Source organism: Scylla paramamosain, chromosome 7 (assembly GCF_035594125.1).
Source record: "Scylla paramamosain isolate STU-SP2022 chromosome 7, ASM3559412v1, whole genome shotgun sequence".
Classification (NCBI taxonomy): Eukaryota; Metazoa; Arthropoda; class Malacostraca; order Decapoda; family Portunidae; genus Scylla; species Scylla paramamosain.
In genome coordinates this window covers 19,403,328-19,421,715 of record NC_087157.1, presented here as the reverse complement: position 1 = coordinate 19,421,715, position 18,388 = coordinate 19,403,328, and the positions used below count along the sequence as shown (strand labels likewise).

The 18,388-nt window shown below is 40.3% G+C and overlaps 2 protein-coding genes across 8 annotated transcripts in view; both read right to left on the bottom strand.

Moving 5' to 3' along the window:
* Window positions 1-1,106: 1,106 nt before the first annotated feature.
* On the bottom strand, window positions 1,107-6,206 carry LOC135102189 (uncharacterized). Of its 2 annotated transcripts, none has more exons than XM_064007010.1 (4): window positions 6,009-6,206; window positions 5,826-5,892; window positions 5,616-5,710; window positions 1,107-5,395 (listed from the first exon to the last, which is right to left on the bottom strand). In XM_064007010.1, the coding sequence occupies exon 4, from the start codon at window positions 4,134-4,136 to the stop codon at window positions 2,223-2,225; it is 1,914 nt and encodes a 637-aa protein (XP_063863080.1). In that variant the 5' UTR covers window positions 4,137-5,395; window positions 5,616-5,710; window positions 5,826-5,892; window positions 6,009-6,206; the 3' UTR covers window positions 1,107-2,222. The 2 variants fall into 2 exon arrangements, with proteins under 2 accessions (XP_063863080.1, XP_063863081.1); XM_064007011.1 differs by having other exon boundaries at window positions 5,616-5,706.
* Window positions 6,207-6,218: 12 nt separating this feature from the next.
* LOC135102190 (uncharacterized) overlaps window positions 6,219-18,388 on the bottom strand; it is a 59,270-nt gene continuing 47,100 nt past the window's right edge. For 2 of the 6 annotated variants that reach the window (XM_064007012.1, XM_064007014.1), the window contains exons 2-9: window positions 12,665-12,809; window positions 9,674-9,874; window positions 8,687-8,874; window positions 8,327-8,456; window positions 8,025-8,182; window positions 7,124-7,363; window positions 6,737-6,887; window positions 6,219-6,371 (exon numbers count right to left, since the gene is read on the bottom strand). In XM_064007012.1, coding sequence (XP_063863082.1) covers window positions 6,220-6,371; window positions 6,737-6,887; window positions 7,124-7,363; window positions 8,025-8,182; window positions 8,327-8,456; window positions 8,687-8,874; window positions 9,674-9,851 — 1,197 coding nt within the window. In that variant the 5' untranslated portion in view covers window positions 9,852-9,874; window positions 12,665-12,809 and the 3' untranslated portion in view covers window position 6,219. Of the gene's footprint in view, window positions 6,372-6,736; window positions 6,888-7,123; window positions 7,364-8,024; window positions 8,183-8,326; window positions 8,457-8,686; window positions 8,875-9,673; window positions 9,875-10,117; window positions 10,420-12,664; window positions 12,810-18,388 lie in introns of those variants that run through there. The other 4 variants (XM_064007013.1, XM_064007015.1, XM_064007016.1 and 1 more) reach the window with 4 other exon arrangements.

The following is an 18,388-nucleotide window of genomic DNA, read 5'->3' as shown; positions in this document are numbered from 1 at the left end:
TCTTCTTCCTTTTATGTTCAATCAGTTCTCAATTCATTCATTTATTTATTTAATATTTTCTGTGACTCTCATGTAAGGAAAACGAAATGGACGGAAGGTAATGGAGGATAGAGAGGTGGCCTGGAGGAGTGAGTGGGCGTCGGTGGAGAGCTGCGGGACTAACCTGAGTGGTGGTGGAGTCAGGAGGGACGGTCTGGTTGCGCCACTCTTGCTGATTGTTGGGGATTCCAAATGTGTAATAAACCACAAATCGTAACAGGTGTTTATTGCTTGAAGTGTTTCGACCTGCAAACATGGGCAAATCAATACACATCCACATATCATAGTACACCCAGTTCAATCCCTCACAATGGTACCAAGAAAATAACACTTCATGTAGAGATTCTGACATCCGTTACAATCATATCCCAAATATAAAAATAAAGCAACAATCAGTATACAAAATCCAACTAACTTCACTTGTATATCACTCATAATACACAATAAATTCCCATAATGTACTCACTTCAGTGGCCCACACTGACGCTCTTCGAATCCCCGTAGCACACCTGACATGTCACCCCAACTATCATCCAGTCCAGGGCGTCCTCACAACTCTGTCTGGCAACAATATATCCCTTGTACATTACCCTATCTTACTAATACATCCTCTATTTGTAACCTTCACCAAATTATACTAATCACAGCACATGGCAGGTAAATAAACACAACTAACCTGTAGCACGGAGGACCAACCAACACACCAACCGACACGAGGTCCAGGGCGTCCCTACATTCTCCGTCTGGCAAACAATAATATCACTTGTATTACCTTAGCTACTAAACACATCCTTTGCTTGTAATCTTCACCACAGTATACTAATTCACAGCACAAGGTATATAAATAAACACAACTAACCTGTAGCACAGATGACCACCCAACACAACCACCCACAGTACATTGGTGGGCCGGCTTAGACAACCCGCCAGGCCGACCATGTTCACAGGTAGTGGGTGTAACAGAACACCACAAAGAAGCGTACCAAACTTCTCCCATTCCAACAAAACACAACTTACATTTTCTTTAACACAGATAACAAAAATATATTGTATAAATAAATAATAGATGGTTAACATATCATTTTAATGATACACTCCACCCCGACCAAAGTGAACATACAATATACACAGGTAGTACATAGAATGCTTTGGTACACATAGATAAATCATATCTATAATGATCCTACACGCTCATCATCACTCTTGTTCTTCCTTAGGTAATAACACTATTAACCTATGCACTGACCTACTCATGACTTTGTCTGTCACCCCATCATATCCTTTACCTTCCTTGACTATCTTATACCTTAAGTCTACATCTCTTACAGCACCATCACGACCTGGATCTGCCTTTATTACTTGAGCTAATTTCCAGGTTCTTATAACTGCATTAGCATCTTGAACTAAAACCACATCACCCACTCTTACATTTCTCCTATTGGTGTGCCATTTTTGTCTTACTACCATCGTTGGAAAGAAATCTCTCTGCCATTTTCTCCAAAATGATTCAACAATTTTCTGAATAAACTCTAATCTTTTTTTATGGTCTCCATCTGATTCATATATTCCCTGTGGACATTTTACACTAGCTCGTCCAAGCAATAGATCATTAGGGCAGAGGTAATTACCAAGTTCTAAATTAAAGCAAGGTTTTACCCCTATGGGTCTTTCATTCATCATACTGGCTACATTAAATAAGGCTGTCTGAAGTTCACCAAAAGTTAATACTGAATCCCCAATTGCAATACAAAGATTTCTTTTCACTGATTTGATAAGGGATTCACTGGCACCATTGTACCACAGTGCATCACTAGGTCTATTATATTTCCAAGTAACTCTTTCATTTTTTCCAATTCTTTCAATATTCTTTCCAGCTGCTATCAGCTGGCTCCCTCTGTCAGAATACAGTATTCTGGGTGCACCCCTGACTGAGATGAATCTTTGATAAGTTGCCATGAAATCACTTGCACTATATCCTTTTGCCAAATCTACATAAACTGCCCTAGTAACTAAGCAGTTGAATATTACCCCATATACCTTACCATGAGTTCTCCTTTTAACAGTGTCCTTAATCGAATGGTCCAAACAAATTGACAGCAGTATGATAGAATGGTGGAGTTGGCTTCATTCTTTCTTCTAACACCTGACCCATACACTGGTTCTCAGTTTGTTTTGAGAGTTTTCTACATGACACATTTATCTTTAATTGACTTTATTAATTTCCTGGCTCCCGGCACCCAAAACTTACTCTGTAACTTGGCCAAGGTGGTTTCAATACCTGCATGATCTCTACTATGTAAGCTGGACACATACAGTCTAGTAACTGGGTGGTTAGCTGGTATCAACATGAAGTGATCTTGATTCCAGTTTTCCTTTAACCATTTTGATATTCTTTGACCCACTAAAATTACTCCATTGTCAGATTCCATGATGTTGATACTATGATTCTCATGTTGCCCACTTACTATCCAATGCTTCACATGAAAGTTTCCATGAGATATTACATGTTCTGCTCTTTGTATCAAATCAAAAGCCTTTTCTACCGTATCAATGGAATAGAGAATATCATCAACATATGTGTTGTTTACAATTATGTTATAAACTTCAGGATCTCCCTTACCAAATTTTTCACTAGTATGCCTTAATGCTAGCACAGCTATGGTCCCACTCGGCCTATCCCCGAAAGTCACTGAGGTCAGGGCATAGTGATCAGGTGGTTTGTTACTGTTTAAATCTCTCCAAAGAAATCGGTGTGTGTGTTGGTCCAGTGTGTTGATTTTCACAGAATGATACATTTTTGATATATCACCAGTTATGGCAACCCTTTCCTGTCTAAATCTTAGCAAGACTCCAATCATGTTGTTAAGAACAACTGGTCCTTTTGCCCAAAAATCATTAAGTTTTTTTCCCATGTATGATGAAGATGAGTTAAATACAATACGCAGAGGTGTTGAAGCAGAATCTGGTTTCAATACTTCATGATGGGAAATGTAGTGAATTGGGCCATTGTATGACTGCATTACCTCTTCACTTAATTGTCTCGCTACCCCCCTTTTCACCATGTCCTTGATTTCATTGTGATAACTCTGGGCATACTGGATATCCAATTTTTTCAGTCTATTTTCTGTAGTTTTTAATCTAGCCACAGCCACTTTTACACTGTTCTTAAGATGTCTCGGGTCCCTTATCCAAGGATAGCTTGCTGTCCAATACTTCCCTTCTTCATGATATACTAATCCCTCCTCAATCAATTTCAGTTCCCTTTCTTCCTTAATATTGACACAGTCACTTACAGGGCAACCCTTACACAGGCATTTAAGGCATCTTGTGTCACACTGCACCCCACTCTCCTCTAAAGCAAAGAATTTATCTAATTGTGACTTAAGTTTATCTGTAGGTTCTACCTTGATCTCATTGAGGCTTATTGAGCTTGACACCTTGTGAGTTCTCACAATCACATGGTTCGTCGTGCTCCCTGAGGCTGTTATTTTGCTGTGTCTGCCACGTATACTGAACCCAAATGGATTCTCTAACAATTGAAGACCTTCATTAGTCTGAACAACTTTAGGCAATAATTCACTGTAATTGGCCCCAATCAGCATGTCAATCTCACCACAAGGGCGATTAATATCATGGTTTGATACTCCTACAAATAACTCCTTAACTCCTGACACATCAAATTCATTGATTTTAGCAGATATTTCCTCTATACCAATGGCATTAATTTCCCATACATGCCCAGTCCTATCAATCAGTGGTATGCAATATTCTTTGGTAGAATGATGTTCAATTACATTGCCAACCTTGATCATGGATAAATTCACATCCTTGCCCTTCAAACTTAGTTTTTCTGCCATACTGTGTGTCACCAAGGTTATGTCAGAACCTGAATCCCACAGTACTGTTATAGGTTGAGTGTTACTGTACACAGTACTGATATTCAATAAGGTGTTCAGAGTGTTTGCAGATACTGTATTATGACTAGCACCTTCTTCCTGTTCAAAATGCACCAGTGGATGATGATGACGGTTACACACACCTTGACCCCTGATCCTGACATCACACAATTCCATGCCTGATGATATCCCTTTAAGCATTTAAAACATATTCCATTGCTTCTAGCTAACTCAAACCTCTCCTTGTTGCTGAGATTCTTAAATTTATAACAATCAAGAGTATCATGGTTCCTGGAATTGTGAATCCAGCATCCTCCCTCATTATTTCCAGTCTTCAAGTGGGTACCTTTCACCATCTCCGTCAAATTTACAATACATGACTCTAACTCTTTATTCTTTAGTTGTTGCTCTTCCTTCATCTGTTTTATTAGTATTACCAGATCTGACTCCATGACCTTGTCAGCTGAATTATTTACATGATGTACTGAACTTCTATCACCGCCAGTAGATCTGACACTAGAATTCATATACTCCAATACCTTTCTCTCCCTTTGCAGAAATTTCAATAAAGTGGGAAAGAGATCACTAGTAGCAGATACCTCTTCTGCCTTTATTACCCACTCCCTCTTCTGAAGTGTGGGCAACACCTTCTCAATATGACTGACTACATTAGCAGTATTAAGTTCCTCATTCAAGTTTATATTTTTTCAAATCTAGCCAACACTGTTCCACCTGATCCACCATCCTTATAAATCCTTTGGTATCACCTTCATTGATCCTTTTCAAAGCCCTAAGGTCACTTATTACCAAGTCCACCACCTTTCTTGCATTTCCAAACTTGTCATCTAACCTTTCAAACATTTCTTCATAATTACCTTCTGCACCTCTGACAGTCTGAAGGGCATCACCACTGAGACACATTTTCAATGCATACGCATCTTCACCATACACACTTTTGACTAAATTTTTAAAGTCCTCCTTAAAACGAGGGTACTCTCTTAAATTCCCATCAAATTTAGGAGGCTCAAATGCCTTTATCTTCACTTTAGGCTTGACACTGTTCTGTATGTTTTCAATGTTACTAATTTCTGTTAGTCTTTTCTTCATGATTCTTTCACAATCTAGCATGTATTCTTCAGCCTCCTTAACTAACTTGTCTTCTAATTTATTATCACACACATATTTTAATATCACATCATTACTGTCTTCTAGGTGTTGAAAGGCCTCAGAAATCTGTTCATAGTTATTCTTCAATACTGATACTGGCTCACCTTCCCGTACACCCTCATCCAGCAGGGTCACCTTTCTTGTGAATTTCCCCTTGGCAATGGCCCTCTTCCTCTTTAACAATTCCATCTCCTCTTGCCAGCCCATTGTGGTTGAAGTCGAAATGTTGGGGATTCCAAATGTGTAATAAACCACAAATCGTAACAGGTGTTTATTGCTTGAAGTGTTTCGACCTGCAAACATGGGCAAATCAATACACATCCACATATCATAGTACACCCAGTTCAATCCCTCACAATGGTACCAAGAAAATAACACTTCATGTAGAGATTCTGACATCCGTTACAATCATATCCCAAATATAAAAATAAAGCAACAATCAGTATACAAAATCCAACTAACTTCACTTGTATATCACTCATAATACACAATAAATTCCCATAATGTACTCACTTCAGTGGCCCACACTGACGCTCTTCGAATCCCCGTAGCACACCTGACATGTCACCCCAACTATCATCCAGTCCAGGGCGTCCTCACAACTCTGTCTGGCAACAATATATCCCTTGTACATTACCCTATCTTACTAATACATCCTCTATTTGTAACCTTCACCAAATTATACTAATCACAGCACATGGCAGGTAAATAAACACAACTAACCTGTAGCACGGAGGACCAACCAACACACCAACCGACACGAGGTCCAGGGCGTCCCTACATTCTCCGTCTGGCAAACAATAATATCACTTGTATTACCTTAGCTACTAAACACATCCTTTGCTTGTAATCTTCACCACAGTATACTAATTCACAGCACAAGGTATATAAATAAACACAACTAACCTGTAGCACAGATGACCACCCAACACAACAACCCACAGTACATTGGTGGGCCGGCTTAGACAACCCGCCAGGCCGACCATGTTCACAGGTAGTGGGTGAAACAAAACACCACAAAGAAGCGTACCAAACTTCTCCCATTCCAACAAAACACAACTTACATTTTCTTTAACACAGATAACAAAAATATATTGTATAAATAAATAATAGATGGTTAACATATCATTTTAATGATACACTGATCGTGAGAAAATTTCACCAGGTAGTGCACTAAACGGCCGTTGATGAGGCGTGGAGGGCTCCAGGTGAGAACGGCATCTTTCGGGCTTGCAGGAACCCACGTCACGTTCAGCGGCGCCGTGGGAACTGAATGGGGAATGGAGATTTAGAGGCTTTTTTTTATTGTTTTACATTTTTCATGGTTCTCAAGCAATGGATGACATCAGGGGGGTTTGCTTCTTAAATATGCTAAACATGATGCACATTATATGAGTCAAATAAAATGGCATTAAATTTTTGTTAAACTTTTAGATAACACAAAGGAGCACTGTATAAATTCACTCTATTCACATGAAACTTATATTTATTTTATCATTGCTGTTGTTGTTGGTGGTGGTGGTGGTGGCGGTGGTGGTGATGGTGTTTTTATTATTATTTTTATTAATTTTTCATTTTATTTAGTAAAGCCACACTCCTAACAGTGTCCTGAGCATTAAAATCGCGGTGCTTACCTCCTTCATCTGGAGTGACGTAGGTGGTGGCGGAGTGACCTGTGAGGGTGGTGGTGGAGGCCGTGACGGTGACCTTGTAGTTGTGGTCCTGCTTCAGGCTCGTCACCGTCAGCTTCCGGTTGGTGACTCGGTACAGCTTGACCTCATGGTCCTGTAGGAGCGTATAGCGTGCAGTGTTAGCGAGCGATTGCAGGGATTTGTATGTGTGTGTGTGTGTGTGTGTGTGTGTGTGTGTGTGTGTGTGTGTGTGTGTCATGGTGTGGGACTCCTTATCAACACACACACACACACACACACACACACACAGAGAGAGAGAAGCACAGTTTGGATACCATAACTAACTATATATTCATCATGTTACATATTTACGTCACCAAATGTACATATTTTTATATTAGCCGTGTCTCGGGAATCTTCGTATTTCGTCGGCTGTGGGCTGCGAGGACCTCTTCCCGCGGCCTCCAAATGCGTCCCCTTCACCTCACTCCGCTTGTCTTCGGGTGTTTCCGTTTGGCTGTTCGGGTCTGATTCAACGTTCTCGACCCTAATGGTGTAGAAGTCGACCTGGATCTTCCGCGGCGTGTGTTTCCAGGTGATGCGCATGCTGGTAGTGTTCAGCACCTTGGTCTGTGATGGAAGGTGGACTTAGCATGAAGGGTAATACTTTTCTCACATTTTTTTTTTTTTTTTCGTTCCTCAAATCTAATGCAGAAAATTAAGCTTTATCATAAGTTTACCGCCTAATTCGACCTCTTGGCCTTGGAAATGTAAGATACACATGAAAATTGATATTGTGAACAAAATGATCTGTGAAAAAAAAAAAAGATTTGTGTTCTAGACCAAAAAAAAAAAAAAAAAAACACTTAAAATTGATATAAGAGCAATGCTAAATGTCACACTGAACAATATGAAGTAGTATGCATGATGAGATACTAGGTCATGATACTAATATGTAAATGCTACGGTAATGCCCAGGAGTTGTCCAGTGCAGGGAAGGTGGAATGATGATGATGATGATGATGATGATGATGATGATGATGATGATGATGATGATAGCGGCAGTGCTGGTGGTCATGATGATGATAATAGTGGTGATGATGATAGAGATGATGTAGCAGTTAAAAAAAATATATATACCTTAATAAAACAAAGCCTCAATTATCAATTTAGACTATAAGTATAAAGATCAGCTGATCATGTGACAGTCTTATAGATAGACATTGGCGTACATATTTCACAGAAAGAGTTATAAAACAGATTGTAAAAAGAACTGGGAATAAACACTAACCCTGAGCTTGTTCACTTTGATCCTGTTGGTGTTGGAGTGTTGGGAGAGGATGTGGGGAGGCTGTGGCAGTGTGCAGATGGTCTTCAGGTAAGACTCGGTGCTGTTTCGCCCGGTGCTGTAGGTGGCTCGGACCTTCACGCCGTAACACGTTCTCGGAACTTTAGGATAAGAGACATGACACATATAGCAGCGGTTCAGTATAGTTAAGTATATGAAAATTCAAACAAATTATCATGGATATAGAAAAATGTACAAGGGCACTGTTATCTTTCACTGATTTCATTAATTTCTATCACAGTTACCTAGATCTGTGAGTGTTAGGGAAGTTTCGGTCGTTGGGAGTTCTTTTTGCCAGACAGAGGTGGAGGTGTTATACAACACATGATAATTGGCAAGATCCTTCTGCAGTGAGGCGTCCAGCGTCCAATTTACCTGTGGCAAAAATAAGATTCATAAATCCTGAGTATCATTAATGTGGTAATGTAGAAATAGTGAGTGCAAGTCACAGAATCCTGGAAAGGCTCCTAAGAAACTGAAGATTTTACTTGAAGCGTTAACTATGACAGTGTTGTTAAATAGCCGCTTAAGTACACCTCTTCACACTATTGAAGACGAAAGCTATCACTTCGAGAGGGCGTTTGTTGTTCAACAACGGCACTCACCAAGACCTCGGTGGGCCTCTGGCTGCAAGTGGAGAGATGAACGATGAGGAAGACATTATCCCGTGGCAAGTCAGAGCTGCTGCGTGGCATCCTGACGGTGTACCAGGGCAGCCGAATCATGTGTTCTGGGTAGCCAGCACTGGTAGCCAACAGGACTCTCACTTTGTAAGATTTGTTTGGCTGCAGATCTGCCAGAACGAAAAATAACATCGATTCTTCAGTAAATTGAAACCATTCATATCTGATAACATTCCATATTCAATGACTATCTCCCGAGAGAGGAGAGACATGAAGATAGAGAGGGTGGCAGGACAATTCTTTCCCTTTCCTGCATGTAGATACGAGTACATCATTGTTATACATTAATTCAAATATATTTTTGGCTAGATACAAGCACGGAGCCATTGTTACTCTAACCATTCGCTCGCACCTTGAGTTGTAAAGCAATGGACATGAATGGTTAAGGACTAAAAAAAAAAAAAAAAAAAAGAGACACATTCGAACTGTGTAAGAGCTTACTTTACCTCCAAATATTGTACAAATGCAAGTCTAAAAATTGTGACTACATGATGAAGTGCAACGAAAAACTACACACACATCTTCAGTAATTATGAGAAAAAGAAAAAAAAAAAATCAGCAAATGTAAAATTAGCGAAGTACAGGCCAAAAAGTGTGCTTGTGTTTGATGTGTGAAAAATAAATGGTCGATAGAAGAAGAGGCAGACCAAAGCCAACTACACCAGGTGGGGGACTGTCTCTGCTTTACGAGATAAGCTTGGAATGTTAAGGAGCACTTGTATGGGGTGTCCAAAACATCTGTCTCACCTAATGAGGACTAAGGGGCTGCAAGACTCACTCCCCATTGGTTCTATACAAACTGATAATAATATGATCTCACTCCAAGTCAGGTCTATATAAACTGTTAATAGTATGATCTGAATGTCGACATCACAAGTAGTAAGTCATCAAGCTTCAACACAGTCTTACTATTAATGGTGTACTCCGTGACGTTTGGCTGCAAGAACTCCTCCAGATGGTAGTGTTTTCTTTTCCTCTTCCACTGAATGTTCTGCTGCATGATGGGACATTTGGTCTTGCACTCCACGAGGGTCCAGTTCGCGTACAGTTCGGTGGGCGATTTAGGGTATAGCGTCACCACCGGCATTCGGATTTTATCTGTGTTGTCAACTATACAAACTAATAGTAATATACCAGCAGAGAGCTGCATTGCTAGCATTAATTTATCACAATACGGGTGGAGATTATAACTTGCAAAAATATATACACATTTCTTTACATAACTTCGGAATGTTAAGTCAATGTTCGCATGTCTTCATTCACACACAAAACCTATAAAACAAAATCCTTTTTTGGACTGCTTTCCATTCTTCTATTCTTAGTTTTGCCCAAGAAAAATTAGGTGATATTTACCCTCCTCTTTCAACTTGATGGTGATATAATTTGATATAATTTGCCGCTGAAAAATAATGTCTTGTCTTCAGTTACTCCCGAGGACTGCGCTAGTAGATATTTCCGGGACCACGCTTCTTAACACTAATACAGAAGGTGGGCTACACTCCCTCGCTGGTGGTGATGACGACAAACCTTACACGATTTATAGATTAGAGCTGAAGACATTAAAAGTTACTCCAAAATTACGAAGAAAATTATGTTTTCTTCTAAAAGAATTTGGTGGGATGAGACAACGAGACACTGGCGTCTGTCGAGGTTGAAAGATCACTGGAATTGCAAGAGACATCAACCGTGGCGGAAGTATCACAAGAATCATTAGCATGAGGGACCACAGGTATAAAACAAAGAAATAGTTGAAGTGATGTAGTTGATTAAGATTTAGTCAGAACTGCCACAACAAATATGGGTAAGTCTCACTCATAGAGAGATCGAAGATGCAGTATCTTGTAGGATCTTTACAGAGTACTGGGAAGTAATGACCTTCACCAAAATAGAGTAGGGAGAATAGGAATAATCAGGGGGCAATATCACTTGTAACCGCCTGCACCACACCTCCGGAAACAGTGGATTCCAAAGAAGCAACAGCCTCCTTCTCACAACCTTCTTGAAAGAGCAATAGTCTCAGGGGGGAGAAAGAGAAGATAATCTTTCATCAGAAATAGGTGGCTCTTATGATGACGGGGTTAGGAAATGAAGAAAATAGACGCAAAATGAATCGATTGCACGACCAGATTTTTTTCTATCACCTATCTATGGTCAAGTCTGTGACAATATGTGCTTGTCAGGGAACGTGTGGAGATATGTGAGTGGTGGTGTATTTGTGTTGTGAGACACAAGGAGACTTACTCGGCTTACAGGTTTTCTGTTTGAAGCTTTGAGGGGGAAATTACATAGTGGGCTGGGAACGGTCTTGGAGACAAAGTTACTTTTATTTTTTATTAGACCAGGAAACAGATACCAGTCATCAGCATACACAACAGCTTGAGCGGCTGTTCTAACTCCCTTGTCTGCAAAGTCAGTAAGTCTGGAACTCTAGGTCAATTTTCGCCATAAAATTCTCCAAGATAGCCAGTTCCGCTAACCTCTCATAGCTACCCGACACTTGCTCACAACGCACCCATAGTTTGAATGTATCAGCTAACTTTGAGGACACAACATTAATGAAAGTATCGGTATACTTATCAGTACAGTCTAGGGAGGTCCAACCCTCAAAAGCACCAACTGGAACAACACGGCACAACTTCCCAGAAGTGTCAGCTGGCCGCGCTTACATGACCTCGCACGACCCTACTACTGGTTCACACCGAACCAGTAATGAGTTTTCGAGACACTAAGTGTGGCACTTCGAACACCCTAGTACTAATTCACTGCCGACACACACACACCAGAAACTACCAAACATCAGAATTAAATACGTGGTTACAATGAGGCGCGCGAAACAATTATTACGGTATAAATATCAGAAAGGAGATTATGGCGTCAGCTCTGTAGATAAATATGTATTGTTATGTAAAGAGTCACGTTTATGTAATGCTAAAAACCTCCGAAACTGCATGACAGCTGCTCTAGCTGGGGTGGGGATGGAAGTGGTGTCCGCTTTCGCTCCCCCAAGAAAGGAAAGCACTTTACGAGTGTGCTAACCCTATAAAAATACTACATTAACTAAGAACAGAAAAAAAGAAGAAAATGAGAAAACAAGAAAACAAAATAGGAAAGAAGAAAGAAGTAAAGTAGGAAGGATGCAATAGTACAAATCCGTGGAAGATCTCGGTCACGACACGAGTAACCTTCCCTCTGGTGGAGAATAATGACGCAACTTTCGCGATGTTCTACAGATTATGGTACTTTATTTTGTGTTCCTGATGTTGCTGAAGCGGATTGCGCTGAACCTCTACAGTACTGATGCCCGTAGCTTTTCAAAACTTCTGTGAGACTATGAGACTATTACATATTGTAGTTGATGCAGTACAAAGGTCAGTGAGAGTCAAGAACGCTACAGAATCAGCATTATTTAAGAAATATGTAGCTGAGGTACAAACCAAAAAGCTCTGTGTACTCTTTCTATCTTCTGGGTTTATTTCGGTTTCATGGCGGTGATGCAAAAAGCAGGCATCAGATGTTAACAGAGCCCACAATTATTACAGTATACAGTCATTGCTTTCGTTACATTTTAACATGAGAACGATGTATTTCCTATTCTAAAAACACTTAAGTAAGAGGAGAAAGTTCTAAAGATTTAAAGGCTTATGGCCGAGGAAGCATTGTGTATGATTAAGCCTATGAACGCTCCACAACAGCCTCGCTTACAACTAAAGTCTTAAGATGAACAAAAGGCGAAACTTGGTATTTACAACTTCTCAGCTGTAAAATCGTTGCTACCAAGTCAATCAATCACACTTTAAAGCATTCAGTCTAATTGACAGCCGGCGGTGCACAATTAGAAAACGCCAAAAAGGAACTTTGCACAAACACACAAAAGAAAGAATGCACGTCAGTTTAGCTCACCTGGATTTGTTTACCGGCAGTGCGGCATCGTCTTTGAGCCAGATGTAGGAGGCCACGGGTAAGGAGGCCATGTGGCAAGTTAGACGGACAGCACGACCTTCCTCCACCGTGTTGTTCCTCGGCTTTATCTGCCACACGCCTGTGCCTGCGGAGTGGAAAACGTGCCAGAAGTTATCACAAATCAGCTTCAGGATTCAGTCAGACATCTCTAGATGACAGTCATGAGGAGATAATAGTTACAAGATCTTCACCATCACGAAGGCACGGCTCCTGGAAGGCTGTAGTTAGGTTTCCGACGTTAGAGAACCATTGTTATAAGGTCGTAACATACCTACAATTACCAGTTACGGTTATCACGGAGGGTAATGAGCCCATGACACGCAGTAAATTATAAAGGAGATTCTGAGAGCGCGCTGTCAAGGACTCTGCGACGCACTTCATCACTGGCCTAAATGACACGCAAGCAGCGCCCACCCACCGCCACCAGCCAACGCCGCTCACTCGAGACTTGGAGACGCGTTTACGACTTCCTTACAACACATAACAAAAGTCCTCCAGTAGTCGATATACAAAGCGCACACACACACACACACACACACACACACACACACACACACACACACACACACACACACACACACACACACACACACACACACACACACAGATAGAGGCAGATGAGTTTATTGACTATAAATTGAATACAGCTATTAATTACAGTTGCAGATACTTCTGTAGAATGATTCCCATTATTACACATTAGTTAGTCCTGTACCAAGAACAATGATCCTACTTTAAAACAAACTCAAACGATAAACTACTACTACTACTACTACTACTACTACTACTACTACTACTACTACTACTACTACCACAACTACTACTACTACTGCTACTACTACTACTACTACTATTACCACTACTACTACTACTACTACTACTACTACTACTACTACTACACACACGAATTTTGTCCAAAAATGATTTTTTTGTCATATAAAAAAAAAAAGAAACAAACTCATTATCTAATAAACAGAACACTTCACTGAAGAAAAACACCCTTGCAGTGAAGAACAAGGAACGACGTGCTAATACTGGCACTGAAACTGGCGAACTCTGGCAGGGCAATGACAGGAGGCACCTTTCGACAACACTATCATTGCAAGACAAACAGAATACTACCACGCACTCCAACATTCTCAAAATAAAGTAACAAGGGAAGGCAACACTGAGACCGCGGCTTTCAACTATTACGAGACATTGTATATATATAAAAGATAGTTAGGTATGTGAATGTAAACAGTGGAAGAAAAAATGTTGGAACGTTACTTCCTCTCTCTCTCTCTCTCTCTCTCTCTCTCTCTCTCTCTCTCTCTCTCTCTCTCTCTCTCTCTCTCTCTCTCTCTCTCTCTCCGGGAAATGCATCAATAAAGCAGATGTACGAGTTTTGGAAGAGGGGTTTCAAACTGTGCACTGAGACAAGAATAAAAATAAAAAGTACCGGTTGCTCAAATTTTCCAGCCTGCACTGATGAACTCCGCTTGGCAATCATGGAAAAATAGGCAGAGAAAAAGTAACGCGCCGCTCCTTGCAATTAGCGTCATTTTCACGAGAGAGAGAGAGAGAGAGAGAGAGAGAGAGAGAGAGAGAGAGAGAGAGAGAGAGAGAGAGAGAGAGAGAGAGAGAGAGAGAGAGAGAGAGAGAGAGAGAGAGAGAGAGTAACAGAAAGAAAGATAGAGAAGGAAAGAGACACAGAAAGACAGAGACAAACAGATACACATGTAAACCAAAACAAACAGACAGACAAGCAACAACTGCTGATAATCCAGGAAGTTTGACACCACAGTTTTGTTAGTCTCCCCTTAGCCTTTCCTTTCCCAGCACTACCATGACGCAGGAGTCACAGGACATCATCTAATCGACATGTACTTACCAAAATCTTCATCGACGCCAATAGCTGGAGAAACTGCTCCTCATTACCTCTTTGTGTGCGTGTGCGTGTGCGTGTCTTTGTGTGTGTGTGTGTGTGTGTGTGTGTGTGTGTGTGTGTGTGTGTGTGTGTGTGTGTGTGAAGAGTAGTAGAATTCAGAGGCTGTATGTTTTATCCATTAAGGTGTGATACTGTTTAAATGTTGCTTTTTTTATACTCTTTTGTCATAAATGATAGCGCCAATAAGAAAATTATCATATGCATTCGTTTATTCGCACTAAAAAGGAAGGGAGTTGTAAAATTTCTATAGTTTTGTTAAAGCATCCCGCCACGATGTAAATAAATGTGAAAATTAATAAAGCAAGCAAATTACTAAGTGAATGAACAAATAGGTAAACAAATATATTGCATAAACATACTGAGTTATTGCTATAAAGCCAAATATTGCCTATAAAAAAGTAAAGAGAAACGAGATTTTTTTTTCTAGTATGTGATAAACTAAAACTGGCGCGGCAGGCCTGGCAGTAATCTGCGGTTCCTGACTGAGGGTCACTGGCCGAGGCTGTCAGTCCCTCCTCCATGTGTAGGGATTTCACCTGAATGGCACCTGTCCCAATTAATATACATTCACCCAGTGCTTGAAATCACACAGACTTTGGGAGTAAATCAGCTTTGATGTTCTTTATTCCCAACCCAGGAACACTCACCTGTGGTAAATCAAAGGTCGATTCTAGTGACACGATTGCTTTCCATCAAGGTTTATTAACATCAATATTTTTTTCGAATTTTTCGTAAAGCAAACTTCATGTATTGCAAGAGAGAGGTTTTCCAGGTCAGTCACATCAGCGCCCCTGCCACTCCATGATTAACTAGTCCCTTCCCTGTCCGCGGCACCGCCATCGCTTGTCCCACCAGTCATCTTCTGGCCGGATCGTCCCTCTCATCCCCATGTTATGAGCAGTCAACCTCTGTCACTCTCCCTCCCTTTCCAAGAACAGTTCTCGCCATTCTCCCTTTGGTCAATGTCATATGCGCTAGTCTCATCACTCATTTGCTTTCTATAAGTCAATGTGAAACGTGAAATGATCAGCGTCAAATGCAATGAGAGAATAATATGAGTCATTTTACGATCTCATTGTTCTATTGTAGTATGACGAGAAGTAAATGTAACAATTTATGAGACTACGCTTTTTTTTTTTTTCGTTAGTTATTGTTTTGTAATCTTCATGTATCAATTACCATCTCTCTCTTACCATGTGTTGCCTTCAGCGAAATAAGTACATTAATTCACGTGTGCAAGTGTATCATCTGAGCACATAATTCTTGCACGCCATTGTGTTTTCGCCTCTCCCCTCCCGCGCCCCTCCTCCCTGTCACTCATTCTCTCAGGCACACCGTCATTCACACAGCCACTTCCTTGCCACTTTCTGTCACTTTGCCCCTCCTACAATCGCTTCCCTGCCACTCTCAGGCATTCCGGGAGTGGCAAGTGGCTTGGAAATCACTTCTTCACTGCTCCTGGCATTCCGTGGACACACTCTCTCATTTCCCTCTTTGTTCACTCCTTCATTACTACATTTTGTAGGCGTTTCGTTACCATTCCTTCAGTTATGTCTTAGTAATGGATAGTTTCACTTCTTAGCATGTTGAAGAAAAGTTTATCCCTTCATCACTTTATCTTCTGTAGGGGTTTCGTTACCATTCCTTTAGTTTTGTCTTAGTAAGGAACAGCTTCATTCCTGTAGATATTGAAAAATAGTTATACCGTAACGCATGAATGCAAAAGATAAATGGATTTCTTATTAATTATTCACTGGACAAGGGCAACAGAAAATAGAATAAAAGGCCTACTAAGGTGCCAGTCCCTTAGTATAACGTCTACTAAGCAGGACCCTGATGGCTTCTAATTTATTTTTGCCTTGGACACGTGCTTGACCACCTTCGTAAAGATCTCTACAGTTATTACAAACATTGCTCTTTCGACTGGTTTTTAGCACACTTCCTAACATAGTCTGTCCTACCTCACGCTTTACAACCACAATGAATACGCGCCCCTCCAGATGTATTGGTGCAGTAATGCTCACTAAATTCTTTCAGTCCAATACTTATGCATTTTTTTCCCTTTTATTTCATTTATTCATACAATTATGTTCATCAAATTCTTTGAATAATATAATCTTATGTGTTAATAGTGTTAATGGCATTATGTGTGCACATCAACATAATACAGTGAAGATACAGACAAGGTGGGCATAACAGTGAACAAGAAGAGAATACAACAGGCTGAAAGAAACACTCGTATAAACATTCACAAATTTTTCTTAAATGTGCATCTGTTGCCAGAAAATAAATATCAATCCTTCATATAAGTTTGATCCATAACTGCATTCTTATTCGACTCATTTGATCACCTATTGATAAAGTTGCATACATTCGTGCATGTATAATGTTCTACAAAATAGATAGTACGTAATTGCAGGGACACTGCACATTTTGCTTTAAAGATTACACCAGATCTAAGGATTTAACATTACTAGTTTTAGCTTTACGGAGGATAGAGTTACTTCTGATTCCTTCGTCTATGTCATTCATATATATTATGAAGAGGATCTGCCCTAAGATTGAACATTGAGGAACGCCACTACTTACATTAACCCAATTTGAAGAATTAGAATTTCTGGTGACCCCGCTCTACAATATATATTGTACTGTCAAAAAAGAAGAAGAAAAAACGAAAAAAACAAAACAAAACAATAAGGAAGAGGAAAGAAAAAGAAGGTAGAATAAGTAAAAAGAAAGAAGAAATGGAGAAGATGAACGAAGTATGGAGAATAACAAACGATCATACTACACGGGAAAGGGAAGATAATTGGCACTTGATATCGAGGAAACCGAGGAAACACAAACAAGGACACAGGACCCAAGCACTCCACAACAGGAAGACGGCCATACAACCTGGGAAGGCAGCCTGGGTCAAGGAAGGATTAACGGTAATGATAGCAGGGGCAAGGCAGAGAAAGGATTTGAAAGGGAAAGTAGGCCAGGAGGCGTGAGGCACCAAGGAGGACAAGTCAGCCTACGCCCACTTAACGCTCCGCCTCCAAACTGCCCCTACCCTCTGACTGGCTTCTGTATCAAGCACCACGCCTGTGGGCGGATCACATGCATAGATGAGCAATGTGAATAGTAGATACGTAAAATGTTATGAAAATTACGATAGTTTTTTGAGAGAAACAGGCAGTCCCAAACGACTGTATATTATAGCGTGTAACAGTGGAATAATTCAGTAGTGGAGAGTTGCGGAGAGTAGCAGACACAGACCCAGAGGTTCCAGAGGGCCTGACCAGAGAGGGGTCGAGATGGACGGAATAACTTGAAAGTAAGTGCAGTTTGAAAGCGTAATGCAGTCTATAAATCAATGATCTTATTAAAGGAGGAGCAGGATGTTTAACTGATGTTTTATGTTTGTTATGACAGATGTGTATGATGTACGAAGATTTACTCAGTCATGGAATGTTTATAGTAAGTGATGTGTTGCAGATATCATGTTTGTTTTTCTAACTGAACATTAATGGCGCCGACTGAATATTTGTTGTGTTTGAGCATTTCATATTGTCTGTGTTTTGCACGATGACTGCGCTGATCAGTGAATATGTTGAAGAAATATAAGGTAACACTTAATAACTTTGAATGAAGATGAATGCGAGTGAGAAATTTTGAGTTGTAAGAAATGTAAATAGTAGTTATTAATCAAAATATGAAAATGTTTGTGAGTTTTCCAGTAGCCTTTATAA